The sequence below is a fragment of the Cynoglossus semilaevis genome, chromosome 4, assembly GCF_000523025.1.
Source record: "Cynoglossus semilaevis isolate Cse_v1.0 chromosome 4, Cse_v1.0, whole genome shotgun sequence".
In the NCBI taxonomy this organism is placed as follows: Eukaryota; Metazoa; Chordata; class Actinopteri; order Pleuronectiformes; family Cynoglossidae; genus Cynoglossus; species Cynoglossus semilaevis.
In genome coordinates this window covers 12,826,527-12,842,128 of record NC_024310.1, presented here as the reverse complement: position 1 = coordinate 12,842,128, position 15,602 = coordinate 12,826,527, and the positions used below count along the sequence as shown (strand labels likewise).

At 39.0% G+C, this 15,602-nt stretch overlaps 4 protein-coding genes across 6 annotated transcripts in view; 1 reads left to right on the top strand and 3 right to left on the bottom strand.

Annotated features, from left to right (window-relative positions):
* Positions 1-129: 129 nt before the first annotated feature.
* The window catches only part of or95a1 (odorant receptor, family 95, subfamily A, member 1), a 28,911-nt gene continuing 13,438 nt past the window's right edge, over positions 130-15,602 (bottom strand). Inside the window, exons 1-2 of one of the 2 annotated variants that reach the window (XM_025055086.1) lie at positions 6,537-7,283; positions 130-2,163 (exon numbers count right to left, since the gene is read on the bottom strand). In XM_025055086.1, the coding sequence (XP_024910854.1) occupies positions 1,204-2,148 (945 nt within the window). In that variant the 5' untranslated portion in view covers positions 2,149-2,163; positions 6,537-7,283 and the 3' untranslated portion in view covers positions 130-1,203. Of the gene's footprint in view, positions 2,164-6,536; positions 7,284-15,602 lie in introns of those variants that run through there. The other variant, XM_008309289.3, reaches the window with a different exon arrangement.
* On the top strand, positions 7,416-9,849 carry diabloa (diablo, IAP-binding mitochondrial protein a). 2 transcript variants are annotated; one of them, XM_008309281.2, is made up of 6 exons: positions 7,416-7,654; positions 7,762-7,864; positions 7,985-8,110; positions 8,885-8,995; positions 9,076-9,172; positions 9,404-9,849. In XM_008309281.2, exons 1-6 carry the CDS (start codon positions 7,518-7,520, stop codon positions 9,601-9,603), a joined length of 774 nt encoding a protein of 257 aa, XP_008307503.1. In that variant the 5' UTR covers positions 7,416-7,517; the 3' UTR covers positions 9,604-9,849. The 2 variants fall into 2 exon arrangements, with proteins under 2 accessions (XP_008307503.1, XP_016887702.1); XM_017032213.2 differs by having other exon boundaries at positions 7,417-7,654; positions 7,988-8,110.
* LOC107988511 (nociceptin receptor-like) lies at positions 10,097-11,406 on the bottom strand. Its single transcript, XM_017032211.2, has one exon. The coding sequence runs from the start codon at positions 11,219-11,221 to the stop codon at positions 10,310-10,312; it is 912 nt and encodes a 303-aa protein (XP_016887700.1). The 5' UTR covers positions 11,222-11,406; the 3' UTR covers positions 10,097-10,309.
* LOC107988512 (nociceptin receptor-like) lies at positions 12,680-14,735 on the bottom strand. The gene has a single exon (XM_017032212.2). It carries the CDS (start codon positions 13,853-13,855, stop codon positions 12,944-12,946), a length of 912 nt encoding a protein of 303 aa, XP_016887701.1. The 5' UTR covers positions 13,856-14,735; the 3' UTR covers positions 12,680-12,943.

Sequence of the window (15,602 nt, the reverse complement as noted above, 5' to 3'; positions counted from 1 at the left end):
AGTCTGAATTGGGTTGTGATGCTAGGCACCATCTCATACATCGTGCTCATTTGCCAGCCGCGACACATTCCAATGTGGTGAACGTCACATCCGTCGCAATGGTCAGTTAATTGGCCACAGCGACATCTCCTGTTCAATCCGTTCACGTACAACCATGTTGCTAGTTAGCCGCTCGCCTCTGTCAGACGCTACCCTGCTAGGGCAACTATTGGCTCTTGTCTCAGACCTTCCCCAAGGTGATTGGTGGAGTAACAAGTACTCGGCACGTGACCTCTACAATGAGCTTCCTCCCACGGAAGTACGTAAGGCTGAACCAACAGTATTTATAGTATTGCTAATACTTTAACCATTTTGGTCATGGTTTAAAAAAAAATTATAATTAAGTCCAAATGCTAGCGGTAACAGCATATGTAAATTGACAAGAAGTTGCTTAGTTTAATCCACACTGATCTTTATTTTATCGTAATAATACAGTGATACGTATCCGTTGCATGCTGGGAAATTCTATTTTCCGATTAAAACACCCATACTTCTGCGGCCTGTAATACGTCTGATGTATCAACGTCTAGGCTAATATTTAGTTACGACGGTGGTTGTTGCACCAGAGATAGGTGTGAAGTATGTTGATGACATGTAGGTATATTAAAAAGGAAAAGTTAATGACTGATTGTAGAGTGAATATGTTCTTAATTGAGGCATACCACTAAAGGTTTATTAGACCATAAAATTAACAGAATAAACAGAATATCCTCTTCTATTTAGGGACACAGACAAAAATCAGGTTTGTCCTACATGAAACATATTAAAAATGAATTGTAATTGTCTGCATTTTTGAGGACTCTAAATTAAACCTGAATGATGTTAACTAGTACTATGAGAGTTCACCAACCATTTTTGCTTACCTAAACCTACATGTTTGTTAGATGTTATTGATATGTTTATAATTTGCTTTGGTGTTTAAGATGACTGCTGTGCTTCTCAGCATTTTTAGTTATAACAACTTTAACCAGAGCTTAATCATTACTGACAGCTCACAGTCTGGGATAAAATAGTGACATATGAACTCAGAGGTCAGTAAAAATTAAATATATACATTTTTCTAAATTAGACTAGATTTGAAAATTGTGAGTGCATTGCTAAGGACCAATGTACACTCCATCAGCAGGTGACGTGTAAGAAATGTTTAACTTCACAGGCAAACCCTTAGAAAATTGGTTTTGTTTTCCTTGAGCAGCAGAGGAACTTTGTGCCAATGTGTGCCCTAAGACACTGATCTCTAAAGCCGTATATGAGTGGGCTGAGGAATCGTGGTATAAGGATGAAGCAAAAATAATTGAAGAAGGCAATGTCCTCTGGTTGCCACTTTGTGTGCAGCACTATGAGTGTCTCTGTGATGGGGTGGGTGAAGGCCAACATGCACAGCAACAACTGAAAGGCATGCAGCAGCACTGTGTGCATGGCTTTGCCGACGGACAGTCTGTCCTGTCTCAGCTTCCTTGTTTCCAATAGGATCCTGACATATGTGAAGAGGATGACAACAGCGACCACTGCAAAGAAAAGCACACTAACAGCAGCTTTGAACAGAGTTTGGAGGGGGCTGGGGTTAACAACGATGGTTTTGCAAAGTACTGGAGTGGATAGGACGTCAATTGAAGGATCACGTTCCCCAATGGAGAAGTCAATAATGGGGAACAAACAGCTAATGGACCAAAGGGAAACAATTATGATCCAGATTCGATCAGATCTCCAGGCTGGTGGAGGCCGCAGAGGATAGAAAATGGCAATGTAACGCTCCAGCGCCATCGTGGCCAGGATCAAGGGTGTGTTTTGGAAGGTGGCTGTGGAAATGAAGAGCAGAGGGATGCAGTACACGATGGCTAATCTCACCTGGCCCATGACAAAAAGAAACAGCAACACAGAGGACAAGAGTTGCAGGGCGTCATTGACCAGCATGTAGGCAAATAGTATGTAGCGCGACGTGTCCAGGTAGTGCCTGTGGGAGGCAAAGATGTGCAGCATGATGGCGATGCAGAACAGGAAGACACAGAAGAAAGGGATGACCACGCACACCTTGATGATCACAGACAGGCTTTTGTTGGATGTGTTGTTGGTGATGGAAAGTTCAGTCAGGTTCTGCATATTTGACATCGTTGTGGAACACACCTATTAATGTAGAAATATGAACACAATTTACTATTTCATGGTTTTTAAATACTTAAGAGGCCCTCACACATACATTCTGCCCACATTTAATCACTTACACATTTTACATTTTATTTTTTGTCTTCTTCGGTTTGCAAATTTAAGTGTAAAGTCATGTACAAGTCACAGCCATGTACAAGTGCCTGGACGTGAAACACTAAACTACTAAATCTACATTTGACCAAAATCAATGTGAAAACTACAAATATTTTGAGTACAAATTTCTGATCGTATTTTTCTTCATGTTATTGGAAATTCAAAGGAAATAAAGAGCTATCTACAGTTAATTGAAGTGTCTTTGAAAAACAGCAGGTGGCGATAATATTCCTGCAATGCGAGTTCTCACAAAATAGCTCAAAAAGAAAGGACACTGATCATCAGTGTCCTGTCCTAATGCACATGGAAAAAGAGCAAAAACATTGCAGATCAATACAGACATGTGTGGTTCAAATTTTTCAAGACATCTGAGAAAAAAACAGACAAATTTTTCAAGACATCTGAGAAAAAAAGATTTACAGAATTGGTAAAAAAAAAACACTGAGGAAAATCTAAATCTAAAATTTAAACATGAATCTTTTTGTTTCATCTTCCTAGGCATAGATTACACTGAAGAAAATCTAAATCTAAAATTAAAACATGAATCTGTTGTTTCATCTGTTTGTTGTTGTCTATTGTTTCTTTTGTTTCATCTTCCTAGGCATAGATTGCGAAAACTTGTGCAGTACTTGTACAATCACAGTGACATTTATTGCAGTTCTATCTAAACCTCAGAAAAATGTATCTACTGTGTTTTTTAATGATCATAAGGGTAAACACAGGTAAAAGTCTGTAATACATAATAATTGCATTTTTAATTTAGACTTTACTTATTTTTCCTTAATATTTTAAAGTTGTTAAAAATAACCTTTGAGTCAAGTTGATAGAGGTAAAACATTTTATTTTCTTTCTCTCTTTTGTACATTTTTAACTTTGCATCATACTTACTATCTTGTGCTTTACAAAATGCCTGAACTGTGAATTGAAACACATCAAAGTTGTCCGGAGAACATTGGCAAAAATAAGGTTAAAAACAAATTTATTTAACTTTCCTACAATAAGAGACTTTGGTTTGAAAACAAACCTGACTCTGACCCACACTCCTGAGGATTTGTCATAATAATGTTCTGAGGATCTGGACATGATCTCAAATTTATATGAGGTGGATTTTGTTTAAAATCTATTTTTCTTTAGCAAAAATAATATTTATAATTATATATTATATATAATAATATATTTTTCATTTGGCTCCAACACTAATTGATGAATTAATATTTAATCATATTGTTAATATTCAAATGAACAAAAATCAATAAAGACCAATAAAGTTTTTTTAATTAAAATTGTAAACAAATTGAATACAAAAATGTATCAAATAGATTTAAAAGCTAAATTTAAAATTTAAAAAATAAAAAAGTGATGTATTAGTAAATGTAAGAAAACCTCAGACTAAAACATTAAAACTGGATAATTATCCAGACTGCAGCCAATGCGATCAAAAGCCAACAAGAGTATTTGCAGTAAGGAACTGCACGACATATGTGACTCACCAGCGATGATGATCGTCAGTCAGTAAAGCCTGACTCTGCTCTAATAAATATAAACTGTGTCTATGCTGAAGACTTTGGGGACATTCTGTCCCCTTGTCTCTCAGTGTTTAGCCTCAGTCAGATTCAGTTTGAACAGGATTCCTCAGGAGACGTCCTTTTTTTATGCTGTCATCATTAGGCTATATGTTTTTCACTATATTCTGGAGTGGCAGCACTTTAGGACCAAACGCTGACACTACTTACTGTCACAGTCATATAGAAGAGGTCAGAGGTAATAATCCAGCCAGTCCTTACCAGCCAGGTAACTGACCGAGCCATGAAAAGAAGAATGTTACTGAGCCTATTGACATCTTATGCCAGATTAGGGGAGTTTCAGGCCACTTCAGACCTGCGTCCTGAGACATGTTGCATGTAACTCTCTTACAATGGGCCCCCACCACTACTGGCCTGTTGACACTGAGTAGATCCAAGATTTTCCTCAAATTCTGACTTGCAGTACAAGACAGTCCTTAAGAATAAGGAGACCAGGCTTTGTTTTCTAATCTGTGATGGTCTGTCTGGATTAGAGATTAGATCTTTAGTCAATACCTTAGATCAGTGGTTCTCAAACTGTGGTAAGCGTACCACCAGTGGTACATGAATGCCCTCTAGTAGTACGTGGGGGGAAATTCACATTTTCACATTTACGTTTTCAATTGAATACATCTGAAACATACCATGCACAATTAATACAACATTTAAACATAAACACCTTATAAACCTGTCTCCTGTGGTGGAGACTAACAGTGAAGGCCTCACTGCTATATTCTAATGTTGATCATCATGGTGGTATAAAGGTTTGAGAACCACTGCCTTAGATCAAGGGTCACTAACTATATTTGTCAGAGGGCCAGAGTTTTTCTGGATAAGTCACCTTTGGGCCTGAAACTCAAATAAGATTAAATAAAAATCACATTTTTGTCTAACAACATCGTTTAATGTTTATTTCAGGATGCAGTTGTGGGCCAAATTGGAGGATTAGGTGAGCTGATCTGCCTTATATGTAAAAAAGTCACTGTCTATAAAGTCCAACTGGACAGCTATGTATTCTGAAGCAAATTGTTCTGTGTTAAAGGGACACTTTACTCCTAGGTTGTCATGTAGAAACAATGTGAAAACACTGTGCTTATAAGACCTATGGCTTTTCCCATGGAGGGATCTTTAATATTGTTAACAATCAATAGATCAATTCAAAGCATGTACAAGTTCCTTTTTTGTTTCTTTTTAATTTTTTCCTCGGTCCTGGGAGTGTAATGTAGCTCAAAACTGTCACATAAAGTCAATGCAGTTTATGATAGAAGTGTAGCTAAAGTTTTAACTGCAAAGTTTTTATGACTGGGAGTGTCCACAACATTACCGAGTCTATTACCAGTTGTTGATAGTTTAGTAGAAAGTGTGTGTGTGTGTGTGTGTGTGTGTGTGTATTAGAACGTCTCAGGTGTACAGGATTGGGGCTGTCAGAGAGTTAAGTCATTTCTCCAGAGCACAATTAGTCCACCAGTGCCGTACATATCCCTCTGTTTACTAATTAACAGACTAGCTGATTATTAACGTCAAGCTCCTGGGTATTATTGTGCAACCTGAAGTTTTCATTTGTTTAGCAAACAAATTGACTTTGCAGAGAGGAGGCAGCAGGGGGCTCGTCAGGGCATTTTTACGCAGGTCTTGCGTCAGTAAAAACAGTCGCAGGGGATTGGACCAAAGTGTGTCGAAAACAAAGTTTGCGCACGCTCAGCCCAGCTGATGTCACTTCTGTAAATATGGTATTTTTTAGGCTATCCTACAGAACCAGTGCTGTTGGAGATTTTTATTGGCCGCTGTGGATTGGGTACAGTATGATATACAATAAAGATAAAGTGAATGTTAAATCAGATTTGTAATAATGAAAGTGCCAAAAAGAAGACATCAGCCAGCAGCTCTATGAGGCTGAGCAAAAACAAGTATTCCACATAGAGTTACCAAAGCTCTTTGTTCCTGGAACATTTTGCTGATACTCGTGTAAACCATAAGCCATAACTCTTTATGTCTATATCCCTAAACATTGGGGCCCAGACACAGAAAAACATGGACAGAAGAGAGGACACTTTGAGATTAGACAACCCCATTCTAGATACCAGAGGCCCTTCTAAATTACCTGACCCAAGTAAGACCGAGATAAAGAACCAGCTATGTCCTAAATAGGTACTAACTTATTATTTGATGCAGCCTGCATATTGCAACCATTTCAGACCTCCGGGAGCCGATGTTTGAAAATCACTTCAGGCAAAATTTTAGTTTTATATTGGACTGGAAGGATAGAGGCCAACTTTCACATAAAAGATAGAGGAGGTAGTTTGAGACACAACCTTTCATCCACCTATAACGTCGTCCTGAGTTCTCTCCCCAAAAAATTCAACCCTCTCCCTAAAAACAAGAGCACAGTTTCATTTCAAAGGACACTCAGCCAAAAGTGTCGCTCAGGTGAAACTATTAGTCCATAGCTATGGTCCCACCCCCCATTCTCACCTCCAACCTTGTGACTTTACATTCAGCCCCCCTTTGAATAGGGTGTGTTTCACCAAACCTCAATCCCCCCTTTCTGCAACAACCCTCGTTACAGTATGAAGGCTAAATGGGTTTTCTCCAGACACAGTAGTTTCCTTCCACAATCACAAAACATGGAAACACAGAATTAGGTTTATTAGACACTGTAAACTGACTGTGACTTACTTTGAAAGTCTGTCTCTATGCTGCATGGACTCTGTCCTTGCCACCTCCGACTCACTACCAGGACTGGCTTCTAATGCCCCACAATCTAAAGGGCACCCAGCATGGAGAGGTGAAGGGGCGGACGATTGCCCCATTCTGCATATAAGTGAGGGCCATTTACCACAGTTAGGCACAATGGTAGGGTTCAAAAGCAACAGGGTCAAACTCAGGTGAACAGTTTGACAAACTGCATCCTACTGGATTTACCAAACTAAATCAATGGTCATGAACTAGGCAGGGTGACACAAAATAATAATATGAAAAGAATTGCATAACCCAGGATATCACAGAGGGAACGAGGTGAGGGACACTAACAACACACAGGTCGTGAAAGACAATCCAGGCTCTTCTCACAGACCGTTCCTCGCCGGTGGAAGGGGCACCACCAGAACAGGGGCATCCCTGGCTGTTTTCAAAAAGCTCTTGAAGACCCAACTATTCGGAGAGTACCTCCTGCCTTAGCACTTCCCTGTACTTCCCTTCTCCTGAACTTATCTCCACCCTTGCTAAGAAGTCCCACTTTACCAAATAGCAGTCTCATTTCAGGAGTTTCTCAATGTAGCTTGATTTTTAATTCCTTCTCCCATGCCTCATTTTGGATAAAAGCGTCTGATAAACGCATAAATGTTAAATGAAACACATTATACATAATAATCAGTGTTTTTTGTCCTGAAACATGGGATGTTGAAACAAAAATCAGGCTTGAACCTGCACGTATCGTGTCTCTGTGAACATTTGCAGATAAGACCTAATACGCACATTTGCAGACAGAGTCAACAGATCAATATTTTTTACGCAATTAAGTGGGGCTCAGACCTTACAAATACCCTGCACCACAGACGGTTTGACAGGAAAACCAGCAGAGAGTAGACTAAACTGTGAGACTGTTAGACCAGACATTAAAAGCTGCAGACAGCAACCTTGACTTTTTATTTTTACACAATGCAAGCCATTCGTCAGTGCTCGGTGTGTGCCGGCCGTGCAGTTGGAGGATTTCTGCAGCATCATTCAGATGTCTCTGTGCTGAGAGCCAGCAAGAGCTTCCACAGGAGGGGAGCAGCCAGAATCCACAACCCAAGGTCAGTTGCTACACTCTCAGAATTTAACACCTTCCACCAGTAAACTAAAAAGCCATTACACCACGGCTGAAACTACACTGATTCACTTGAACCTTTTTGATCTGCAGCATTGTGGAGTATTTCCCGTTTCGCAGCACGACATCTCGAGAAGACACGAGCAAGGCGTCCTTTGGTGTTGCCCACGGACTTCATGCTGTTCCGTTTACTCAGGTGTGAAATTCTTGTCGGGTATATGATGTTTAAGAATTACTAAACTGTAATCCAGAACACACATGTTCTTTATCTTTCCCTTCCAGTTTGGGTAAAACTGAGTTTAATCTTTGTTCCTAGCAGGTGGAAAACCTGTCTCACAACTCTTTGATCAAAAGAGCAGCCTCGGTGGTCACAGACAGTTCCAGTACGCTTCTCTCCCAGACTTCACTGGCTCTTGTAGATGCTCTGACAGACTACTCAAAGGTAATGAACGTAGATGAGACTGTTATCTTTACTATTGCTAAATGTTCAAAGTCACCTAAAAACAACAGACATTGATAAAATAGCACTGTAAATATGGTTTACTAAAATATAATTAAAAAACACCCCAAATTCCCAAACTTACTGAATTTACAATAAAATGTTCAGAAACATTTTTTACAGCTTATAAAATACACATCAAATTGAATTATTGATTAGAAACAACAAAACTCAGTGGAGTAAATGTCAGTTGAAAATAGCTAACCTTGGCTAGGCTACAGCACATGCTAATATACAGTAGCATGTGTTCAAATGGAAATGGTTTAACATAGAAATAGAAATAAAGCATAACTCCAAATATGGCCAGAAATAACTATGTTTTAACAATCTGTAAAACCACAACTTAGTCTGGTAGGTAGAGGTAGTAAGGATAAGAACAAGAACATAACTGAAGTTAGTCCAGGAAAAGTTTGACTTGGACTAGATATAAATAATAATAAGCATTTCAAAATAGCTTGAAAAACGATTGCTAACATTCAGGACACGATAAGAATGTAACCTGCGGTTGGAGTACAACTGTCTCTTAGTAATTTCAAGAAACATACACAATACTAGTTTTGTTTTTCTTCTTGTCCTGTTCTGAGTGGCTAATATGAAGGCTAGCTTAACAGCGATTAGCTCTGTTCTGCTGAAGAAAGCTGCTGGTGCTAATATATGTCAATCCAAGTAGAACTGGTATATGTTGTATAACAACTGTTCACATCTGTGTGTTAACAGACTGTTCACACCCGCATCGCTCTACAAAGGCAGTACTTAGTGTCACTGGGAAAACTGAGCCTTGCTGAACAGGATTCACTCCAGCAGGCCATCAACAGTCTGCGTACAGAGGTTAGTTTGTGTTGACCATAACAATTCACTCAAATTCTTTAATTACACCACTACATTTAGTGCTTGCTTTATTTTGTCAGATCAGTGACAGACTGGATGAATGTAAGCATTTGGAGTCGTCCTGGATCAGTGCCCTGAACATGTGCAAGGTAGCAACAGAGGTGGCAATTACCTCAGGTGAGCATTTGTACACCATCGGGGAGCATGGGTGGCTAATCTGTAAGGCACAGCTGGTACTCAGTCTAGTACTGGGATTTAAATACATAGAGAAATGGAAATATAACCACACGTAGAGTATGTGTCCTACCTTGCACCCACAAACAACTCTTATTCCTTGTAAATTGTCCTTTTTTTTTACTTTACTTTTACTCAACTGCACAAAACTCATGATTGTATCTGTGTCTGCAGGAGCCGAACAGGCATCCATCACACTAAGAACAAACATTCAGGTGGCCCAGGCCCAAGTGGAGGAGGCCCAGAAACTCTCAACAGATGTCAACAGGAAGCTGGCTGAGACCAAAGTGGAGGAGATCCAGAGAATGGCTGAATATGCTGCCTTCTCTAGTGAGGAGCACGAAGTGCACGAAGCTTATCTGAGGGAGGACTAAAATAAGAAGAATAATAATAAAAACCTAAACTGAATTAGAGTAATAATGTTATGATTGGTTACTACCACTACTACCACAGCAACTTACTAACACAAACTGTGGAGCTGTATTTATTTCATTACTGAAGAATGTAATCGTACATTTAAAAAAATCTATTTTAGGAACGTGTTGTAAAGCCAAAAAAATGATTGTGACTGTTCAGTTGTAAAATTATGATAGTGAAAAAATAAATTATTATTTATCTGATTTTGTTTATAGTGGTCATTGTAACTGGCAGATGACAGATTATCAAAGTCAAGTACAATAGAGTGTTATTATACTACAGATGATGCAGTGCAAAAGAAGCTTATCCCATTCTAAAATATCTTGAAATACCGTACATTTTTTTATTGTAAACAGATTTATCTAGATTTCATTTAACTTTCATTTTTATGGTGAAGGTATCTTCTGTTCTGGTATAGAATTACACGAGGATTAAACCCTGTTAAAGATCAACCTCAATTGGCTTCTTGCATTAATAATGGTCCAGCAATGATGCAGTAAGTTCAATCAAAAACCTGTAGTGTGACTCAGGAGATGTGACTCATTTAAAAGCAAAAACAACTTTTGCCTTGATAGATTTATTTCTGTAATAAAACCAAACTGTGCTCCAACAAAGATCAAGTTAAACATTTTGCAAACGTCTAGCTCCTATAGACTTTGTTTCCTATTCTTTTTCTTGTCTCCATGACAGGAATTTCTTTTTCAGAGCTTGGAGAATCTTCTCATCCCAGAGGCCATAAATGAGTGGATTCAAACACTTTGGAGAAAGATAAAACAGAATGTAATTTGAAACTCTGACATCAATAAACAGTGTAATACTGATATGAAGAACGGCAGTTTCTATGAAAGGGCACCACAGCTGGACTAGACAGAGGAGCAGGTGAAAACCATGCAGTGACACTCTTCTAAGTGCTTTCTTCTCTGACTTTTTATCTTCTCTTGAAGCAGCTCTGGCTGCCTTCATGATTTTAATGAAGGAGAAACAGATGGTGGCAGCCATTGCAAGAAAATACACCTGATATAAAACCAACTTAACATTATCCTGCCATTTGAGAAAGACAAACATGTCCATGGAGCAGACTCTTTGAATGGAGTAGTATATGGGAGGAGCTGAGATGAAGAAAACACTGAGAATTACTGTGACGGGCAACAGGCTCAGGCCGTGGATGATGAGGATGCAGTGCAGGGTCCTGCGGGTGGTGCAGAGCTCTCCATGACGCAGTGGCAAGCAAATGGCCACATAGCACTCTAAGGTCATTGCTGTCAGAGTCAAGGGCGTAACAAAAATGTAAACAAGCACCAGAATGTAGATTGGAACACACAAGGCTATGTGCATCTTGAAGCGATTGACCAGAAACAGAATGTCGCTTATAAATAAAATTAAACTGTCAGAGAAAAGTGTGACAGTGAAAAGTATGTAGCGCGTCCTGGTGTAAAAGCAACTATTGGACAAAAGGGTAACAATAAGCAACAAGTTGGTGCAGAGAAAAGTCAACAAAAGAACCTGCACCATGACGCCACGGTAACCCAACCTCTCCAAAGTCCCACCCTCAGCAGCAGAGCTGTGATTTGCCATGTTCCTATGTTAAAGAGTTGTTGTGTGATCCAACAACTAACAGATGTGAAATGATCTTCCAGCTGATGTCAAACACCTTGAACCCCTGCAGCTAAGCCCCTGAGCCCAGAGCTCTGCAAGAGAAAGGCGTGGTGACTTTTTTTATAGACATGGCTGGAAAACACACACACAAACACGTACGCGCGCACACACATGCACACACGCACACATGCACACAAAATGTATTGTGGCATCTTCTGTCGTTTTGTTCAACAATTCAAATGTATTGTGACATCTTCTGTCGTTTTGTTCAACAATTCTGACTGGAGCTGTGAATGCTCCTCAATCATCATACAGAATAAAATACATTAAAAACAGGGAAAATTACTAAAAGTTAAAATATGACTGCCATTTCATGAGGCTAAAATCAAACAAAAATAGTTTTAATTAAGAAAAAAATGTTGATCAAGAAAATAGGTATTATATTTGATTCTACAAGTTTGATTCTAAAAGAAGTGGCTGCTGATTTGTTTTTATTATTTGTTGAAAAAAAAATGAATGTGGGAAAAAAACTCAACATAACTTTCAAATAAGTGTAGTTGGGAGTATAACATTTTTCACAAATGATCAAAAGTTAAAGATAATCTGAAATATTACAAAACATCGGTAAATATATGTCAAAATTAGTGTAAAAAATATACGTAGGTGTTTCAGTCAGTGCGAGTAAAGACGGCAGATTGTTTAACCACAGTCTTTAGACCAGCGGTGTCCAACTCATTTTCACCGGGGGCCACATCAACGATACAGTTTCCCTTGAAGGAAATGTAAATGGAAGACTGTATAGATCAGGGGTCCCCAACCTCCAGGCCGCAGACCAGTACCAGTCCATAGGTCATTTGGCCCCGGGGCCTTGAGTTTTACACATATGCTTTAGACCAACTTATACAGAATCAACATCATCAGAGTCTATCAAACCTCAGTCGTCAATAAAAGACAAGACAACAGCAGTTCTGCTGGTATTCATATATATTTTGTTATAATATAATTTCTTCACGTTTGTTGTTTGACATATTAATGACAAACATACTGCGACGTTTTTTTAGTTGTATTTTGATGGTGAAACACACACTGTATATCTGCCTGTCATTATATGTCTTCCTGTTCCAGCACAATACAGAAAAACACGAAAATGTCAGTCGATGTATTTAGAAACAATTTTATTAAGCAATTACAATAAATAAGATAGAATGACTTACTTTGCCAAGCAGTTTTTTGTTCAGATTTCAGAAGGTACTAAGGTTAAAGGTTAGTACTTTTATCTTTACACACTTTCTCATATGATCATTTTATTTTATAATTCTGACTTCATGAAACACAATCATCCACCTACAGTCACATGTCTTTCTGTCCCAGCAACATACAGGAACAAACACATTGCATAAAATGTATATTAAAGAGTAAGTTATCTTAAGAGAAGGTATCTTCTGTTCTGGTGTAGAATTACACGAGGATTAAACCCTGTTAAAGATCAACCTCAATTGGCTTCTTGCATTAATAATGGTCCAGCAATGATGCAGTAAGTTCAATCAAAAACCTGTAGTGTGACTCAGGAGATGTGACTCATTTAAAAGCAAAAACAACTTGTGCCTTGATAGATTTATTTCTGTAATAAAACCAAACTGTGCTCCAACAAAGATCAAGTTAAACATTTTGCAAACGTCTAGCTCCTATAGACTTTGTTTCCTATTCTTTTTCTTGTCTCCATGACAGGAATTTCTTTTTCAGAGCTTGGAGAATCTTCTCATCCCAGAGGCCATAAATGAGTGGATTCAAACACTTTGGAGAAAGATAAAACAGAATGTAATTTGAAACTCTGACATCAATAAACAGTGTAATACTGATATGAAGAACGGCAGTTTCTATGAAAGGGCACCACAGCTGGACTAGACAGAGGAGCAGGTGAAAACCATGCAGTGACACTCTTCTAAGTGCTTTCTTCTCTGACTTTTTATCTTCTCTTGAAGCAGCTCTGGCTGCCTTCATGATTTTAATGAAGGAGAAACAGATGGTGGCAGCCATTGCAAGAAAATACACCTGATATAAAACCAACTTAACATTATCCTGCCATTTGAGAAAGACAAACATGTCCATGGAGCAGACTCTTTGAATGGAGTAGTATATGGGAGGAGCTGAGATGAAGAAAACACTGAGAATTACTGTGACGGGCAACAGGCTCAGGCCGTGGATGATGAGGATGCAGTGCAGGGTCCTGCGGGTGGTGCAGAGCTCTCCATGACGCAGTGGCAAGCAAATGGCCACATAGCACTCTAAGGTCATTGCTGTCAGAGTCAAGGGCGTAACAAAAATGTAAACAAGCACCAGAATGTAGATTGGAACACACAAGGCTATGTGCATCTTGAAGCGATTGACCAGAAACAGAATGTCGCTTATAAATAAAATTAAACTGTCAGAGAAAAGTGTGACAGTGAAAAGTATGTAGCGCGTCCTGGTGTAAAAGCAACTATTGGACAAAAGGGTAACAATAAGCAACAAGTTGGTGCAGAGAAAAGTCAACAAAAGAACCTGCACCATGACGCCACGGTAACCCAACCTCTCCAAAGTCCCACCCTCAGCAGCAGAGCTGTGATTTGCCATGTTCCTATGTTAAAGAGTTGTTGTGTGATCCAACAACTAACAGATGTGAAATGATCTTCCAGCTGATGTCAAACACCTTGAACCCCTGCAGCTAAGCCCCTGAGCCCAGAGCTCTGCAAGAGAAAGGCGTGGTGACTTTTTTTATAGACATGGCTGGAAAACACACACACAAACACGTGCGCGAGTACACACACACAAAAAGTATTCTGAACATTTTATTTTCAAAATTTTGAATTTTAAATTACACTTGTAAAATGATCAGATGATCAGAGTCAGAGAATCAGAGACCATACAATCCCAAAGTTACAAAATAAAAATGGTGTCTGTCATGTGGAAGACATTTGAAAATTAAAAAAAAATAACAATAGCAATATCTGATATTGGATGTTAAACATATGCATTTGAAGGCCAAGACAAGAAGCTGGAACAGCAAGGCATCTTCACAAAGGCTGGGGATGGACACAGGACACAAGACACAAGAAAATGCAGACAAAGATTTTCTTACTGTCTACAAAACAGTTCACATAAATAAACAATGTATTTGATATGTGTAAAGTTACAACTCTTCATATCAGGTCAACGATGCAAAATGAAAATTAACTTAGGGGGATAAATAAACAATGACGTTAATTATTATTACTAATTATTACAGAAGCCTTCTTTCTTGATCCAAAGTGATTTAACATTCAGAGTTTTCACAATCCCTTGTCTATTAAAAGATATATTAAAATATTTAGATTTTCATAATAGAATTTGTAAATTTCACAGTAAATCAGAGTGAAGTCCAAAAAAATTAGAGACTTCTGCCAAGGTCTCTATTTAGTCTATTTAGAATAAGATAAAACCATAAAACAAATGGGCAAGACAGTACATAGCTTCAACTAGGACACATCTCATTGTGGTTTCATAAACAAACTACGAACAGTGTTTTTAATGGCAGCAAAAAATGTTTCATCCCTGAGGCCATAAATCAGAGGACTTAGACATCTGGGCGCAAGAATGAATGTGACGTAGTTCATGTATCTGACATTGACATACAGCCGGTAATCAATTTGAAAAACAGCAGCCTCAATGAATGGACACCAGAACTGGAGAAGACACAACAGCAGCTGAAAGCCATGAAGAACCACTGTCCTCAGGCCTCGCCATGTTGATGTTCTGTCCTCTGCTGACGCCAGTCTTGCCACGTACATGATCTTCACATAAGAGACCAGGATGATGACACACATTAACAGGAAGCAAAACTGACAGACGGCAGATCTTAAGTGACCCTGCCAAGTGTAAAGAATGAACTTATCTACAGCACAGATTCTGCTCTGCCTAACGTGAGAGTGTTTCACAGATGAAAAGAAAACAGAGAGGAAAATGGTGGAGGGCACAGAGCTGCAGCCCTGGATGATGAGGAGGCAGTGCAAAGCGCTCCTGGTGGTGCAGAGCTCTGCATGGCGTAGTGGCATACAAATGGCTATGTAGCGCTCCAGTGTCATGGCTGTCAGAATGAATGGAGTGAAGAAGGTGGTCACTGACGACCCTATGTAGATGATGAGGCACAGCCACATGTGTATAGGATATCGGTAGAACGACATTATAAGCAGGAGGTCACTGAGGATTAAATACAGACAATCAGATAAAAGTGAAGCTGCAAACAACATGTAGCGCATGGTGGTGCGAAAGGCCTCCTTCAAAAAGAAGATGGCAATCAGCAAAATATTAATGCAGAGAAACAGTGCCACAAAAAACTGTACAA